This window comes from Lacerta agilis, chromosome 17, assembly GCF_009819535.1.
Source record: "Lacerta agilis isolate rLacAgi1 chromosome 17, rLacAgi1.pri, whole genome shotgun sequence".
Taxonomy (NCBI): domain Eukaryota; kingdom Metazoa; phylum Chordata; class Lepidosauria; order Squamata; family Lacertidae; genus Lacerta; species Lacerta agilis.
Window position 1 is genome coordinate 37,552,656 of NC_046328.1, and position 18,069 is coordinate 37,570,724.

Genomic DNA, 18,069 nt, shown 5'->3' on the forward strand with positions numbered 1-18,069 from the left:
GATTCAGATGCTGCATGGTTTTCCCTGACCCACAAGCGGCTCTCCTTTAGCCTGTTCCTTTCCCTGGTTTTCTGCCCTCGCGACTCCTCCTCCTCCTCCTGACCGTCTCCCTGTTTTCCCTGGGACCTCTCCCTCTTCAAAGCTTCCCGTTCAAGGCTTCTTCCACCTCTTTCCCGGGATATTCTGCCAGCCCCGCCCCTCTAGAGGAAACCGGGGGCAACTCAGCCAATGGCGACTGACAACTGCCGCAGCGTCAGGGCAAGCTCGGCCAATGGCAAATCCGTAACCTTTAGGGTCAGAGCAAGACTCGGCCAGCGGCAGATCAGCGGCCCTCTTCCGTCTCCGCACCCTGTGACCAACTCCTCCATCGCCATCACAGAACCCTTTCTGTGCTTAACTATCCAGATGCCCTCGGACATTAAGAGAGGAGAGACGCAGAGTGCCTCAGCGGCCGATCTCCCTCCGACTCTCCTTCAGGGATCTTGGCCGAGCTTACTCACTGCAACCAGGAAGAGTTTCTGATTTTGAAATGTTTTTATTCGTAAGAGACTCGACATTCTGTTGTTCCTCAGGAGAGGAGAGAAATCATGGAATGCTAGTTGGCGTGATCCTCTTACTCGAGAGAAACCTGTCCGTCAGAGATGCCTTTGAACGTTTAGGACAGGAGTACCCCCCCAAAAAAACCACCAATCTGATGAAGATTTTGTCCAAACCCGATCTGAAGAAGGTCCCTGGATCTCCTGAGCTGCACAGGCAAGCTGGTTGCCCCCCAGTTTTCATCGCTTGTTTTGAGAGCACCCCCTGCTCCCTTCTCCTCCTGGGGTGGGGCGGACTTTGGTGCTAATGCTGAGGGGCGTCTTCCGGCTGAGCCAGCCAGACCCTGTAGCTTTCGGGCTTGGGTTCTGCAGAGCGCACCACGGAAAGAGGGACTCGGACGGTGTCGAGGTCGTTCACCTGCAAAAGGAGGGCAGAAGTGGGCCAGGGGGTCCAGGGGGTGGGTGTGTCCCCCGGAGCCAAGACGACAGTGGTCAACCGAAAGAGGAGATGGGGAGGACGTTTAAGCTCCCCTGCTGAGACTAGGACGGCCTTCCCCCATCCCTGGCAAGCTGGCCGGCTACGGTCCCCTTCAGGCAGGCGGCTCGGCCATGGGACTCTAACGTCCAGGCTGGATTATCGCCCCCGCAGGAGGCAGTGATGGCCTGATCCAGCAGGCTCTTAAGCTTTCACTGCCATGCGCTCTACGTGGGGCTGCCCCTGGAGATAATTCAGAAACTTCAACAGGTCCCAAACACAATGCCCGCATTACTGGCTGGGGTTCCATTTAGATCTTATATGACGCCACCGTTTTAAAACATCTGCCTGGGCTGCCAGTTTGTTTCCAGGCCCAAATCAAGGTGCTCACTTTAGAGTTTTAAAGCCCTAAATAACTTGGGCCCCAAATATTTGAAATATCATTTCCCTGTACCCCGCAGACACTCTCGGGTGCTAGGATCAGTCGAGGGGTCCCTCTTGGCAGTTACAACACCCTCAGAAATTTTGGGGCGTGTGCCTCGGCCTGGGGAGGGGGGTCTCCTCTGTGGCAACCCCCTAACCTGTGAAATTTTCTCTCCTGGCACCTTCATTATAGAGCTTCAATTGTATGCAGAAGACATGTCTCTCTCCTCTGAAACTCGAAAAATTAGAATATCGTGGAAAGGTTCATTTCTTTCAGTAATTCAATTAAAAGATGAAACTAATATATTAGATAGACTCATGACATGCAAAGCGAGACATGTCAAGCCTTTATTTGTTATAATTGTGATGATTATGGCGTACAGCTGATGAGAACCCCAAATTAACAATTTCAACTTTGGGGTTTTCATCAGCTGTACGCCATAATCATCACAATTATAACAAGCCAAGGCTTGACGTATCTCGCTTTGCATGTCATGAGTCTATCTCATATATTAAACTCCAGTAGCTAATGAAAACGATTGCTTACATAAATGGACTTTTCCACAATATTCTAATTTTTCGAGTTGCACCTGTATATATATATATTTTAAGACCCGCCCTAATCTTGCTCCTATAACTTGTTTTGAACTGGCTATAACTTGTTTTGAAACAAACGTATCTTATACAATACACCTTGGCATTTTGGTTTGGAGAAAAAGAGGGCACAATTTTCCTATTATAAATCTCCCACACGTTGACCTGCGTCAACGTACAGGGGGCGAACTTACCGTAACTTCGCACCAATATTCCCCCAATTCCGTGATGGGCTCGTCCGGAAGCTTCAAGGTATGCGGCAGAACCATGACCCCGAGCTGGAAGGACCAGGGCACAGCGTTATCCGAGCAACCCACTTCAAGCGGGGCAGGGGGACGTTGTCTTGAGACCCCCACATCCCCTATGAAAACACCTCCTCTCCCCTCAACCCTCCTCCCAAGGACATATCCCGCCGAGAGCCCACCCTAATCAGGAAGAGATCAACTCAACGAAATGCTCTTAAAACCCTCCGTTGCCATACCCCACCACCCCGTAACTCATTAGGGCTCTCACCCAAACATCCTAGCCTTTTCTTTCTTTTTTTTGCAAATGGAAAAACGCTGTCACAAATCTAATGGGCAGCATGGCCATTTTGGACTACGATTCCCATCAGCCCCTGCCAGGAGGAGAGCCATATTTTTTTTCTTTACTACGGCTCCCATTAGCCAGCCCAGGACTGTGTAGGCTGGGACTGAGAGGAGCCGGCCAGGTCCCCTCCCCTCCCCTTCCTGCCAGGAAGGCAGGACACCAACGGCCACGCAGGCAGGTCTCACGTTTCGCAGGAAGTGCCGTGCCACGATCTGGTGGGTCAGCTCAAACTGCTCGCAGTCGTTCACTCCGACTTCCAGGGTGCACTTGCGCAGAAACCGGACAGTCTGAAAAACGGGGTGGGGGCGGAGGAACAGTAACGGAAAGCCTTAAGAAAAGAAGCCCTCCAAAAAACTACACTTAGACCCACCCGGGAGATCTTCGTTCGCCCATTGCAGAACATCTGCTTTGCATGCAGAAGTTTCCCAGGTTCAATCTCAGCATCTGGGGCTGGGGGAAACCCTCCCCCCCTAAAATAAAACCCCTGGAGAGCTTCTGCCCATCAGTGTAAATGCCAGTGGTCTGGCTGGTGTAAGGCAACTTCCTCTGTTCCTATTTATCAGCCCTTCATTCAGAACAATGAGGACTAGACTCTTGCTTTTCTTTCAGGCAAAAGGCTTAGCTCGGCAGACGGAGCAGAAGGTGCCAGGTTCAATCCCCAGCAACTCCAGGAAGGCTAGAGGAGACTCCCCACTGTCTGAACCCCTGGGAGAGCAGTCTGACTCTGTAATAAGCCGCTCCCCCTGTTCCTCATAGCGCTGGGTCCTCCTGCTTGTAGCTGAAGGTGCCATTTGACGGGGCTTTTGCATATTTAAATGCGGGGTGGGGTTTCCTGGCCAGGGAGGGGAGAGGGAGAGACAGCCTGCCGCCTCCCCCTGCACCCCACCCCCAGCCAAAGAGAGAACTGCAAGGGAGAATATACAACGCTACCTAAATACTGATAAAAAAATAAAATAATTTCTTCCAGTAGCATCTTAGAAACCAACTACAGTACCAGTAAGTTTGTTCTTGGTATGAGCTTTCGTGTGCATGCACACTTCTTCCCCCAGATGCTTTTGGGTTGTTGTTGTTCAGTCGTGTCCGACTCTTCGTGACCCCATGGACCAGAGCATGCCAGGCACGCCTATCCTTCACTGCCTCTCACAGTTTGGCCAAACTCATGTTAGTAGCTTCGAGAACACTGTCCAACCATCTCGTCCTCTGTCGTCCTCTTCTCCTTGTGCCCTCCATCTTTCCCAACATCAGGGTCTTTTCTAGGGAGTCTTCTCTTCTCATGAGGTGGCCAAAGTACTGGAGCCTCAACTTCAGGATCTGTCCTTCTAGTGAGCACTCAGGGCCGATTTCCTTGAGAATGGATAGGTTTGATCTTCTTGCAGTCCATGGGACTCTCAAGAGTCTCCTCCAGCACCAGAATTCAAAAGCATCAATTCTTCGGCGATCAGCCTTCTTGATGGTCCAGCTCTCACTTCCGTACATTACTACTGGGAAAACCATAGCTTTAACTATACGGACCTTTGTCGGCAAGGTGATGTCTTTGCTTTTTAAGATGCTGTCTAGGTTTGTCATTGCTTTCCTCCCGAGAAGCAGGCGTCTTCTAATTTCGTGACTGCTGTCACCATCTGCAGTGATCATGGAGCCCAAGAAACTGAAATCTCTAACTGCCTCTATTTCTTCGCCTTCTATTTGCCAGGAGGTGATGGGACCAGTGGCCATGATCTTAGTTTTTTTGATGTTGAGCTTCAGACCATATTTTGCGCTTTCCTCTTTCACCCTCATTAAAAGGTTCTTCAATCCCCATTCTGAGTAATACCCCTCTCCACTCCCTCACTATATTTAAGGGTCTGGTGACTTCTGTTTCAGTGTGACTTCTGAAGAAGTGTGCATGCACACAAAAGCTCACACCAAGAACAAACTTAGTTGGTCTCTAAGGTGCTACTGGAAGGAATTTTTTTTAAAAAAATTATTTTGTTTCGACTATGGCAGACCAACACGGCTACCTACCTGTAACTAGATCTAAATACTGAGTTATGAGAGTTCCTAAATCACCTCTGCACAGCGCCCCATGCCCCTCCTTCCCTGACCTCCCATCTGGGCATGTTCAGAGTCCAAGGACACAATCCACCCTGGCTGAAAAACACCCAGGGAGCTCCTGATTGTTCCTCTGCAGGCTCCGCAGGCATTGACCACACTAACAAGCGGTCGCTGTTTTTATTTCCTATGAGATGCATTGCTCACCCTACGCCACAAGGCCTCGGGGTGGGTCACAACAATGTACAAACGCAGTACAAATTCACTGTTGTGTTCAACGTACAAGGGGAGGTTAAGGATCCAGCCTGCTGGCTATCTCCAGCTTCCCCACTCCCGCCCGGGAATCCATGATTTAGGAACTCTCACAAGATTTGCAACGGTCACGAAAGCGGAAAGCGCTCGGCCACACGTGTCGCCGTTGACCCGGTACGTGGCCCGCCAGGTTCTCCCTGTTGTGTCAGGCAGGGAACTTAAAAGGGTTTTAGTAAACTTCACTTCCCAGCATTAGATTTTTGTGCTCTCAAGCCCTGCTTTCAGGTTTCCCATTAGGGCATTGTCGTACCGGAAAACTGTATTTACACACACGCCGTAGACCTGCATCCGTTTACCTTTTCGCCTGTGTGGGTCTGGAGCCTCGGCAGTTTCCCTTCCTGGCGTAACTAAGGGGCGAGAAAACAGAAGAGAGGTCAAGGGCGAGCGAGACAGCTCCCATAGTGTCCCACTCAGCCCAGCAGCACAGGTGGACCGAGGCTACACAGGTATACACATATCAATATTGAGGAGGGGCCATGCAATGAAGCAAGATATCAGAAGATTCAGGACTGAACAAAGCACTTTTTCATACAGCAAATAATTAAACGATTCTGCCACAGAAAATATGTTGATGTCCACTGATTTTGGTATCTTTGCAGGCATGCATCATCCGCAAATCCACCTTTTTGTACACAATTCTGGCCAATATGCATTTTTGTTTTTGTTTTTGCAAGCTGTAGAGACATAGAGGTTTCTCTCGCTGTCTCATTATACCAGAAGTCGGGGACATCTGGTTGGCTGCTTTGAGAACAGGAGGCTGGACTAAATGAGCCCCCTTTGGCCTGATCCAGCAACCAGGCTCTTCTGAGGTTCTTATGGAACCTCCAAGTCCAGAGGCAGTCTATCTAGATTTGTAGGTTATATGGGGCATTTGGCTGCTGTGAGAACAGGATAATGGAATACGATGAGCCCCCCTTTGGCCTGATCCAGCAGCCAAGGTCTTCCGGCTGTTCTTACGGCACTCACCCGGTTTTCCTCCTCAAATATCTTCTTGTTTTCTGGAGAGGCGTAGACGGCTTTGTTCTGGTTGAGGAGACGGCTGCGGCCAAAAGATTTGGGCACCAGGACTGTGTCGCCTCGGCTTCCCACATCTGCGGACGAGAAAAAATCCCAGCTCAATTTTAAAATAAAAATTAAGGCAGGAGAGAAATTTCCAGCCTGTATCACAACTGTTCCCAACCTTGTGCTCTCCAGATGGTTTCAGACTGCCCCCTACGAAAGATACTTGCATACATATTTAACTGAGCTATCCTAGTATCTATGTTTGGATGAAGATGTGATTTAGAAAACATGCACAAATAAATATATGGGAGCTATTTTTGTTTTAATATAAAGCACAAAGTCCACACAGAAAGCCCTGGACCCTAATGAAAGAAAGCCAAATTAGAAACGTATTTATTTACACTGGGTGCTTAGCAAGGAATGAGAGGGCAAGTCCTTGCCTCTTGGGAGGAGAGCGACAATCTAGAAATCGGCACAAGGAAGTCAGCAGGGAGGAGAGGGAGGCAGGAGGAGAACACACTGTGGTTTTATGTATACGGTCAAAACTGCAACGTAGCCCGGTGGCCGAGTGCGAACCGCAAAGCGCCCACCCCCAAATCCCCGTGTTCCCTCAGGTGTGGACACCTGAGTCCCCATGTGCCTGCCCCATACCACTCAGGGACATCCAAGGAAGTTGAGTGCTGGAAGATTCAGACCAAAAAAAGAGGGACAGGCTACTTTTATGCAGTGCATAAAAAATAAATTATGAAACCTGCTGCTACAGGAGGTAGCGATGGCCACCAATTTGGGTGGCTTTTAAAGAAGACGGGGCAAATTCGTGGAATATAAGGCTATCCATTGCTACTAGCCAGCATGGCTCTGCCTCCAGTCTGAGGCAGCACCGCTTCTGAATACAGTGGTACCTCGGGTTATGGACCCAATCTGTTCCAGGGTGCTGTTTGCACCCCGAAAAGACCGTAACCCGAGTGGGGATGTCGCGCATGCGCAAAATCGTGCTTCTGCGCATGCGCGAACTGCACAGAACGCTTCTGCGCATGCTCACCGGGCGAAACCCGGAAGTAAACACTTCCGGGTTTGCCGGGTTTGGAACCCTAAAAAACGCAACCTGAAGCACACGTAACCCGAGGTATGACTGTACCAGTTCCTGGAAACTGCAGCAGGGCAGGCGGCACTGTTGTGCTTGGGTCAACCCATCATTTTATCTGTACGCTTTCTAAAGTTAAAACCGTGCTCAAGGCGGTTTGCAACGTGTAAAAAATTACAGATTCACAAACATAACAAAAGCAGTAATAAATACTATTTAAAAAAAATCAAAAAGTACACATAGAACAACTGCCACAGAAATCGTAAGATCTAAAACAAAGGTAAAATAAAAATAAAATTTAATATCCATAAAAAGCCACACACCCCCTACCTCTCTTAAACAACACCCCAGCCCAAGGGTCAGTTCAGCAGTCTCAGGTTTTGTAGCTGGAGTCAGTCCAGGCCTCACCATCCGAGGCCAGGTGGGGAAAGGCCAGCAAGGCAGGGAGCAGGACTCCCAGCCAAGATGGGCCCTGCTTGCAGATTTCCCAGAGGCATCTGTTTGGCCACTGCCAGGACAGGACGCGGAGCTAGATGGGCCACTGGCCTGATCCAGCAGGCTTTTCTTTTCTTCTTTAAAGGGAAAAAAAGCATGCAGCCTAGCCCTCCTAAAAAGAAAGTTTCGGGGCCACATGGGAAAGTAGCTTCTAAGTGATTTCTGTGAAATGACCGCAAGTGCGATGAGGCCTCCGTGTCTATTTTCCCTGGCGCTGAGGAATGCTATTGGACAGACAGCAACAAGGTCTGCTCTTGTGTGTGTGCGCGCGCATGCAAAATCATTATTGTGCGATTGCCATGATCAGGAGTAGCAGGACAACAGCTGACTTCCCATCGTGAGCGCAAGGTTTTCGGGAGCGGCCGTCTAAGTGGAAGCCATTGTGTGTTATGCCACGTTCCCCCAAACAGCCATTCTGTGACTGGCGCCTCCAGCACCCTCTCTCCAACTTCAGCATGTTCCCACTGGTGCAAAAAAAAAAAAAAAGGCCGGCCACCCCTGCGCTAATTCCTTACTCCTTAAAAATGAACCAGGAGCTAAGGCACACGATAATTCGACTTAAGCGTTCACACAGGAGGAGGCCTGGCCCGAGCTTAATTCGGATTTAGCACGTGCCTTCGCATCTTCCGCAGAACGGCACCGGATGCGGCAGAAAGATGGGGAGCAACGTACCGTCTACGGTTTGGGTGAGGATGAGCTCCAGGGGTTCTTTGGGCTTGTGTTTGGTGTCCTCCAACAAGCGGTAGACCTTATACCGGCGGTGCTTGATCCGAGGCTCCCTGCCCACCTTGCTCAAAGGTATCTTCCACCAACGCTCCACGATGCACGTTTCCTGAGCAGCGGAGACAGAGAACTTGGGAGAAGCCACCAACACCTCCGCTCTGACACAGCCTCTCGGCCTGGCCCCTCGCCACTCCCTGTTAGGAGGCCCCGTCTCTAAAAACAAAGGTTCTAGTCCTCATGGTTCAAAGACAAGCACAGGAAGCTGCCTTGGGCCGAAAGCCAGTTCCTTTTTTGTTTTGTTTTTTTGCTATATACTTATTACATACATACAAAAAGGAATACAATTATATACAAGAAAAAAGGAAAGGAAAGAAAAAAGGTTGACTTCCTTCGACCACTATTGTATACCGGTTCCCTAATCTCATATTTTGGTTGTCTGTAATCATTTTTTACTTTGCGAAGAGGCGATTTGTTCACCTGTGAAATTTTTAGTCTAGGCTAAGCCAATCATAATTTTTTTAAAAAAATCATTTTTATTAAATTTTTCACTTTTAACAAACCAATCAAATCACATTAAATGTTCCAAATTATACATAAACATATCAAATAATCCGAATATTCTGCCAAGCCAATCATAATTTTGGGAACCAACTTTCTTCATATAGTTTGTAAAGACCTCCAATTCTCTCCTGATTTTTTTTTGAAAGCCAGATCCTTTGGACCATCTAGCTCAGGATTGCCTACACTGACTGGCAGCAGCTCTCCAGGGTTTCAGGCAAGGGACTCTCCCAGGAGTACCTGGAGATGTCAGCGATTGAACCCGGAACTTCCCGCATGGCATGCAAAGCACATGCTCTGTCATTGAGCAAATTTTTTTTGGGGGGGGGGGAGGTAGAGAAGGGGCCCATCTCAATGGGACAGGATCTGAATTGCTTGTGGAAGATTCCAGCTTCAATCGTCGGCATCTCCAGGTACATCTGGGAATGTCCCCCTGCCTGGAACCCTGGACAGCCGCTGCCAGCCAGTGTAGACGCCACTGAGATTACACTGACCAAAGGCTCAGAGGAAGTATATGGCAGCTTCCCATGTTCCTCTTTGAACCAGCCCTTTACCCAGAACAATGAGGACTGGAAAACTTGCTTTATTTTCAAAGGGCCGCAGCTCTATTCTTAAAGGTAGCATGGACATACAGGTGAAACTCAAAAAATTAGAATATCGTGGAAAAGTCCATTTATGTAAGCAATTGTTTTCATTAGCTACTGGAGTTTAATATTGAAATACTGAAATTGTTAATTTGGGGTTCTGATCAGCTGTACACCATAATCATCACAATTATAACAAATAAAGGCTTGACATATCTCGCTTTGCATGTCATGAGTCTATCTCATATACTAGTTTCACCTTTGAATTATTGAAAGAAATGAACCTTTCCACGATATTCTAATTTTTCGAGTTTCACCTGTATACTGTATTTAAATACATACAGTGCTTTTTTCGGGGGGGCGGTAGGCATACCCCTAAACATTTTGTGAACCTTTGTACTTTTGTCCATTTACTGTATTCATTTCCCCCGATTCGAACTATAAAAGGGTGATTTTCTTGAGTCAAAATGAGAGGTCACCCCACTCCAGAGCAACCCCAGAGGGCCCCCCTCCAATCTGCATTCTCCTTTCTGCATTTTGTCTGAATCGCATCTCCTTACCGGAAAAGAGTCTACTCTTAGAGGCAGGATGCACCTAGATTTAAATACAATGCAAAACACAGCCATGTGCTTGCCCCCCTTGCAGTCTCTCTGAGCTTCTTGTACTCCAGCCCCCCACTCCACCCCCCAAAAAATATCCGCTCTCCTCAATCTCCTTTGTCTAAAAACTTACACCCCCCCCCCCGGGGAATCAGAAAGCATCAGTGACATACCTGCGCTGTAAGGACATAAATGCACAGAGTCCACTGGATACCTCCTTTCACAGTCTCTCTGAGCTCCCACCCCCCAAAAGAAGAAATCCCAGGGCCCCCCATCTGCACTGCCCCCCCAAAAGAAGCCAATTGATATAGGCAGCAAAGGCATAGATTTAAATGCAGATTAATGCACCCACCCACACGTGCCCGTGGATGTGCTCCGGGACACCCCTCCCCAAAAAGCAACCCCCAGAGACACCCATTGCCCTGCAATTTCTATGAAATGACCCCCCACCTCCCTCCCACCCCCCCAAAAAAGAGCCTCCATTTAGATAGGCATCAAACGCACTCCTGCCCCCTTAGCAGTCTCCTCAAAGCGACCCCACCTGCACCCCCCAAATTAGATATTCCTCCCCAAATCTGATATTTTAAAATATTCCTCTCTCTCTCGGATGGGCCCCCAAAGCAACCCCCGGGGCCACCCCCTCCGTCTCTCCCCATGCATTTTACGTCCCCCTCCCGCTTCCTCACCAGGGGGGCCGAGAGGCGGAGCCCCCTGCGCACGAGAGGGACCCCCAGGGAGGCCCCTGCCAGGATCAGGCCCCTCGCCGCCGCCGCCAGCATGGCCGTAACTTCCCCGCGCAGGCCCCGGAGAAGCCTCGGCCTCGCCTGGCTCCGCCCGCCGGGGTGGGTCGACCGCGGGGCGGGCAGCGCGGGAGGGAGGAGCCGGCGGGGACACCCAGCACGCTTTCTCCCCCGGGATTTATTTGCTCCTTTCTCTCTTTCTCTTGCCTACCGTGACACTATAGCAAAAACCCGCCCCCCCCCCACACCACCAAAAAATAAACGCATGTCAAGAGTGCCACTGAGCATATGCAGAGTGCAAAAATTCTTTCCGCAGTCCTTTGCTGTAACCCGCCTAGGGTGGCGGCTGAGTAATCCATTTATATGATATCCACTGGTTATTATTCATATTACTATTGCCACCATGATCATCATTCAATTTATTTACTGACGCCCCTGCGGTTGGGCTACGTGGTGCGGTGCCCGCAGGGTGGGTAAAGGGGGCAGCAACCGGGGCCCAGCACAGAAGCCTGGTGTGTAATGGGGTCAGTTCATCTGCCCTCCCTCGCTTCGAATAGGTTGGACCAGTGGCTGTGCGCTGTAGGCCGGCTCCAAATGCTGGCAAACAAGATCCTAGTCCTCATGATTGCAGCCGAAAGCTTTGCTGTTGGGCTCTGGGCTCCAGGCAGGCTACCAAGTGATAAGACCACAAGATTCTAGTCCTTAGGATAGCAGCTGAAACTCTTGCTTGAAACGGGGAGTGCGGGGTGGGGGGCAGGATGTTAGGGGGGGGGTGAGTGCCTTTGCTGCTTCCCAAAGTCTTGGCTGCATCCATCCACGATGGCTATGCTCTGCCTCTACGTTGGTGGAGCAGGAAGAGTCACAAAAGTCACAAATTAACAGGATGCTCTCAAGTGACTCTGAGCATGCACTGAGCGTGTTTCTCCTTTCCTTTCTGCAAGTACAGCATAAAGGGGGTTTAAAAAATTATTTTAAAAGTCGTAAGGACAAAGTGCCTCAGAAGAAGCACCCCAACAGAACTGAGGCTCTTCGAAAAGGAAGGAAGGGCAGTGTGCCTCTGAGCATGTGCAGAGTGCACCCCCGAATATAATTCAGTGGGTTTTTTTTTTTTTTAAAGACATGCAGATGGTCCCAGGCTCGGTCTCCAGCATCTCTTAGACCCCTGCCTGAAACCCTGGAGAGCAGCTGCCAGTCAGTGTGGACAATACTGAGGGCAGAACCGAACCAGAGATTGAAAGCACACTCATGCACATTTCAAACACACGACTTCCCCCAAGGAATGCTGGGAACGGTAGTTTGTTAAGGATTCTGCGAGGGAGGGAAACCACAGCTCCCATGATCCTCCTGGGGAAGCTGTGTGCTGGATGTGTGTGTGTTGGATGTGCTTCAAATGCATCCCATCCGGTGCGGACCTAGAGCCAGGTGTCCTTATGAGGGAGAGGATGCCGTGGTACCCAGGAGTGGGAGGAGCTTCACCTGGGTGTGGCCAGGAGGGGGCGTGGCCTCTCACAATGATGCTTGTGACACAGCCAAGTTGCCATGGGGCAGAAACTCACACAGGTCACAATTGGGGTCCCTCGGGTACTTAAGGCTGGGGCCATGCCACCTAGCACCCACTTTGCCTGGGGCCGGGAGGCACTGCCCAGCAAAACGCGGCGGAACCGGGCACCCACAAACACCCTTTCTTGGACCAAGAAGGGGGGGCATACGGAACAGCCTTCATCCGCTATCATTCTCCAGCCCCTCTTTCTGCCCCATCAGCAAGCGCCGCCTTAGATATCGGCGGAAAATGACTCCCAGCGGCAAGAGGTAAGAGGGGGGCTACTTTGGGCGCATGGGTGTCACCTTGGAGGATGTGCCCCCCCCCCGCCATCCATATATTACTAGGCACATATAGCGAGCACAGCCAAGGGTCAGTGACTATGGGAGTGGGTGCATGTCCCCCATCCCTGTATCAGGACTGGGAATTTTTGGCCTTCCAGATTTTGTTGGGATAGCTGCCTGGAGATGAATAAGCACCATAGTTCAGGGGTGGCGCATCTGCTTGTCATGCAGAAGGCCCCGGGTTCAAGGCCCGGCATCTCCAGGCAGAGCTGTGTCAGAGACATGTTTTCAGAACAATGAGGACTGGGATCTTGCTTCGTTTTTTAAAAGGACAAATCTCAGTGGTAGAGCATCTGCCTTGCAAGCAGAAGGTCCCAGGTTCAGTGCCTCCAGGCAGGACTGGAGGAGACCCCTCTCTGAAATCCTGTTATGCTTCCGCCGGCCTGTGTAGACAATATTGAGCAAGATGGACCAATGGTCTGACTCCGCTGAAATCCGCTTGCTTCTTATTTCCCTATTTTAAGTCAGCCTATTATATAGCAGATATTAATATTGCACAGCTTGAAGCAACTGGAAGCATACAAACTGACTCCTTTGTTGCCCAGACCCATAGGTTTGATTTGAGCTTTACTTGCAGAACTTTCTTCAAAACAGAACAAAATCATCAGAGATACATCCAGATAATTCCATGCACTTATTTTGTGTGTGTGTCTAGCACAGGCTCGGTATCTTAAAAATAACTTTGAACAGGACTGAGATCAAAACTCTTCTCTGTCCCCCATTCCAGCCTGAGACTGCATGCTCCTGGAGAGCTTCCTTATCGCGTCTTGCTCCCACTCCGGCTGGGAACAAAAGACATCTCCCTTTCAAAATGAGGGTTTGCAACCCAATACCTCCCATGTGATCTAAAGTTAAACACATTGTCAGAACCAGCAGATAACAGTAACAGTTACCGGTAGTTCCTAACCCATGGAGGAGCTCAGAGGAAAATCTCCCATGTTAAAGCCTTCAGGCATTCTCCATTTCGGTGCGAATTGAGCCATTATACTCTACACATTATTATTCAGAACTATGGGGGCCTGATGCCAAGTTTCCAGCCCCTTGTGTTCAAGGCACCTGCTGACTTCAGAAGCACCTGCTTCCTGGGTTTATCCACGCTGTCTCTTTTCTCGCTTCCGTTCTGCGGCACAGCTCAACCCTTACCCAACGTGAGAGCTTGAGTATCCGGCCCCGTTACTGCCCGCAGTGCTCCTGAGTTCGTGGGCGGCTGCCCAGACAGGAGAAGGAGCCTCGAAGGAGACCAGGCAAACCTTAAAGAGGTATATAAGGTAGGCTCCTTCTGCCTTGGGCCTTTCCGGCCTTGCAACTGACCAGTATTCCATTATTATTGTTAGAATAGACCACCATTCTGCTTGCACGATGCTGTACAGAAGGGGTCCCAGCCCCAATGAGCTTACAATCTGAAAATTGACAACAGGGCTCTCCCCGCCCCCCATTATATATCTACCCCACCTTTTTTCTCCAAGGAGCTGAAGGTAGCATACACAGCTCACCCCTACCCCCACCCCCCCAACCTCAGGGAAATATCCTGTGCCTGGAGTCCTGAAGAGCTGCTGCCAGCTCGTGCAGACAACACTAGGTTTGATGGACTCAGGGTCCGACTCAGTACAAGGCAGACTTCTCCAGGGAGAATATTCATCCAGCCTTTATTGACACAATTTAGACAAGAAAAATCACAGAGAGAGGTGTGGGTGGGAACATAAAATATTTCCAGTACAGACCTATTGAACACATATAAAAAACCCAGTAGCCACCATTAAGTAGTTTTAAATTAGACTTTGGAAAAAATCTCAGCTAAATAGTCTGAAACCATCTCAGTAGTTAGGGGGGAATATCATCCTTCAGTGGATATTGGATTGCAGATTCTTTGCAAATAGATACTTTAAGTTTCAAAGGAGTCGCCAGCAGGTCTCTCCGAAGAGTGTCGATTTCCCAAACTGAGTTATGGGTAAAAATCATTGTGGATTCTCACTCACTGTTTTGCTAGTTTCCTTCCTTTTGCTGTATTTCCTGCATCAACTAAGGAAATTTAAATTGTCCCAGGAAGTGTTGATCCAATTCTACAGAGGCATCATTGAAACTGTTCTCTGTAATTCTATAACAGCATGGTACGGTACAGCCTCCAAGAGAGACAAGAAAAGGCTCCAACGAGCTGTAAGAATTGCAGAAAGGGTAATTGGTGTTAGCTTGCCTTCAATAGAGACAATTTATGCTACCCGAGTTAGGAAGAGAGCAGAGAGAATTGTAGCAGATCCTTTGCATCCCGGTCATCATCTGCTTGATTTACTTCCATCTGGACGTCGCTACAGGACTTCATATACAAAATTGGCCAGGCACAAGAATAGTTTTTTTTCCCTTGTGCCATTAAATTGTTAAATTCGTAGTTGTATAGCTTAAGGGGAGGTAAAATATGGGTGGGGTTTCTTTGCTTCTTTGTATTGTGAGAGGAACAGTGTCTGTATGTTTACATTGCAATGTAGCCGAAACAAATTCCAAGTATGTTGGAAAATGTACTTGGCCAATAATAAATTATTCCTATTCCTATAACTGGTTTAAATATATTGCATGGGAGTGCGCTATATATGACCCTGTGGGGTCCCCTTACAAACTCTACAATTTTCTAACGAAATGTTGCAATCAATCAATCAATCAATCACCGGCACTCACCACCTGAAGGTTGGAAAGAAGGGGGATTTTGCTAAGGTGTTTTCTAACCAGTAGTTGCAAACGTTTCCCCCAATAACGCCACAGGCTGGGAATCTCGCTGTTTTCGCCGGCGAGCGCCAACGTCCCGACCAGCCGGTTCAGTTGGACTTCCATTTTGCCCACGGCAGCCAAGGGGTCAGCCACTGGCACGGCCTCCTCCAGGCACGCACGGTTTTCCTCGACACGCCTCGTCTTGCCCTGGACTGCAACAGCCGCGAGAGGTGAGAGCAATTCTGTGCTGCAACTGGGTGTCAGAAGTGGGTGGGCTCTGTCATCCAGCTAAATTGCACGCTGAGTAGACCCACTGAACGTCCCTACATCGGCTGTGCCTGTTCTTTTCAAGACGTCTGCTCCGAGCAGGACTAATGTTGGAAACAGCCCAGCGTTTTTTCAGCAATTTAATTGAGAGACCACCACCCACCCCAAAGCTCTCGTGGTGGGAAATATTAGAAACACTAGTTCAAAACCAATGGAACCCAAACCCAAAGCGCTGAGGATTTATTTATGGGCAGAGATGCTGCTTGGTGCTGTCGCCTGCACCTGACCGTGGGAACCTAAGATTTATAGAAGCAGAAAAAAAAGTTGACCCCCCCCCCCATGCACAAGGTTGGGGTTGAACTTCTGAAACAGCCCAGAGTGTTCTGAGCATGCTCAGTGATAACGGGGTGCTACGTTTTGCATGTGTAATGGAAGAGCCAGAGGGAGGGAGGAAATGGAATAGAGTATCTTCAACAAGAGCTCCTTGCACTGCAATCTTTTTGCTGCAGCTAACATCAATAGATTTCCACCTCCCAAAATGGTCAATTTGAACCGCTAGCAAACTTGGCACTATGCTTTGGCTCCGTATATAATTGTGGGGTGCGTTCAAAGGGAGTGGGGTCAGACAGGGGCACTTATGACTGGACCTCCGATTTAAAATGGAAAAACAACCACCTTTCTCTGTACGTAGAAATCTAGCATGTCAGGGAGAAGTGTAGCCTTTTCTGTGACAAGTCTGGTTTTCTAGGTCCAGGGAATTCTTTGGATGGATTCACTCATGGGAGCTCTCACCCACAATTCAGTGGTACAGGTCAGGTTGAACACCTTACTGAGGACTAGTCCCTTTGCAAGCCCTGCTTGCAAGAGAAGAGCACCCTTAAATAATATTAAACGCATAATACGGACCCTGTGGCTGTTTCTGCTCCTAGCCTGACTGCAACGCTGGAATATGTGGAAGAAAACACAGAGGCGGACCAGGTGCTTGTTAACTTCCACAAGTCTCGGCGGGACAGGGGTAAGGGAAAAAAGAGATGCCCCTTGCTAACAGAATCTGGGTTTTGGGTCCTGAATTCCACATGGAAATGATATAGAAAAGGGCAAAAGGGGGGAGGGATCCCAATTCCAAATTTGGGCTTTTATTAGGCCAGAAAAACCATCATAAAAAGCATGCAAGGGCCAGAGCATTTTGGTCGTGTGTCATTCCAAGTTCAGTCACCAGGTAGGCCCAGGAGAGAACCTGCCTGAAACCGCAAAGCTGCTGCCGGTCAGTGCAGACAGTCCTGACCTAGCTGGACTAATGGTCTGACTTGCTCTAAGGCAGCTTCGTATGTTCCGATTTAAAGCCCCGCTTTTTTCAGAACCACGAGGACTGGAATCTTACATTTATTCCAAGGGGGTCCCAGGTTCAATGCCCAACGGCATCTCCAGGTAGGGCCAGAATCTACCTGTGTGAGGTGGAAGGCAGAGTGAAAACCAGTTTGCTACTGGGCCAATCTCAAGACTCTCATGTTCATTCACAAAGCCCTGCAACAGCTTGGTGTCCAAATACTGCCTATCCTTAGGCTCCACCACAATCCTCTGGCGGGATCAGCTCTGTGGCCCTGCGGAACTCCTTGCCACTAGAGGTTGGCCAGGAATAATCCCTGCCTTGCTTTAGATGTCTCCCGGGAACTGTTAATCTGACAGCCCTCTGCCATGCGGTTTTCTTTTTACCAGCCAGCACTGATTGATGTTTCTACTGCTCTTAATGGAAGCGTGTATTATACACTGCATTTTTATGAAAGAGTGGCTTGACAAACATGTGAATAAATGGGATAAAGCAGAGGAAAGGCTCTGGGGGTGTGGGGAAAGATCTTGCCCTTGGTTTCCTAATCCTCTTCTCTTTCTCCCCTTTCTTGAAGGAGACCTGCTACGAGCCTTTGGCTTCTTGGGTTTCAAGCTCATGCGGCCGGATCACCCTTCCCTTCCTCCCTGGGAGGACGTCATCTTCATGGCTTACCCCATGGAACGAGACCTTTGCCAAGCGGAGGAGAATGAGAAGTGGAGGACCCTGAAACCAGACATGTTGGGGAGGCAGGATGGGGGCTGTTCTTGGCAAACAGGCTCCCTGAATGAGCAGGTCACCGATTCCCCCAGGGAGTGGCATTAAACTGGCACCACAGCTCACAGCATCATGTTTGTCTGTCTGTCTACAGGGCAATAAAAGGCAGTTTTCGGGATGTAGGCATCCTCCTGAGTCCCTGGGTCCCTGAGCCTTTCCATAATGACCTTTTGCGAAAATCCTGAGCTGCCTAGAATACTCTGAACATTATAATTACATACAGTGGTGCCTCGCAAGACGAAATTAATTCATTCTGCAAGACTCTTCGTCTTGCGGAAATTTCGTCTTGCGAGGCACCTTTTCCCATAGGAACGCATTAAAATTTAATTAATGCGTTCCTATGGGGGGGAAAGTCCGGGGGCCCCTCCCGACCGGCACC

The 18,069-nt window shown here is 49.4% G+C and overlaps 2 protein-coding genes across 2 annotated transcripts; one reads left to right on the top strand and one right to left on the bottom strand.

Moving 5' to 3' along the window:
* Positions 1 to 515: 515 nt before the first annotated feature.
* On the bottom strand, positions 516 to 10,797 carry MRPL9 (mitochondrial ribosomal protein L9). Its single transcript, XM_033136105.1, has 7 exons — positions 10,688 to 10,797; positions 8,210 to 8,369; positions 5,923 to 6,047; positions 5,253 to 5,303; positions 2,802 to 2,903; positions 2,223 to 2,306; positions 516 to 954 (listed from the first exon to the last, which is right to left on the bottom strand). Exons 1-7 carry the CDS (start codon positions 10,778 to 10,780, stop codon positions 841 to 843), a joined length of 729 nt encoding a protein of 242 aa, XP_032991996.1. The 5' UTR covers positions 10,781 to 10,797; the 3' UTR covers positions 516 to 840.
* Positions 10,798 to 11,560: 763 nt separating this feature from the next.
* Positions 11,561 to 17,757, top strand: OAZ3 (ornithine decarboxylase antizyme 3). Its single transcript, XM_033174288.1, is given in 6 exon segments — positions 11,561 to 11,581; positions 13,695 to 13,817; positions 13,819 to 13,893; positions 15,377 to 15,552; positions 16,519 to 16,604; positions 17,491 to 17,757. Coding segments are annotated over 6 exon segments (729 nt in total). The 3' UTR covers positions 17,739 to 17,757.
* Positions 17,758 to 18,069: the final 312 nt, after the last annotated feature.

Bases quoted from the DNA above. Each gene is read 5' to 3' on its own strand.
- MRPL9 (XM_033136105.1), bottom strand. From the start codon at position 10,780: ATGCTGGCGGCGGCGGCGAGGGGCCTGATCCTGGCAGGGGCCTCCCTG. The intron at 5,304-5,922 runs GTGAGTGCCGTA...CTCGCCCCTTAG, and splicing joins TATTTGAGGAGGAAAACCGG to TTACGCCAGGAAGGGAAACT. The intron at 2,904-5,252 runs GTAAACGGATGC...CCCGTTTTTCAG, and splicing joins AGACCCACACAGGCGAAAAG to ACTGTCCGGTTTCTGCGCAA.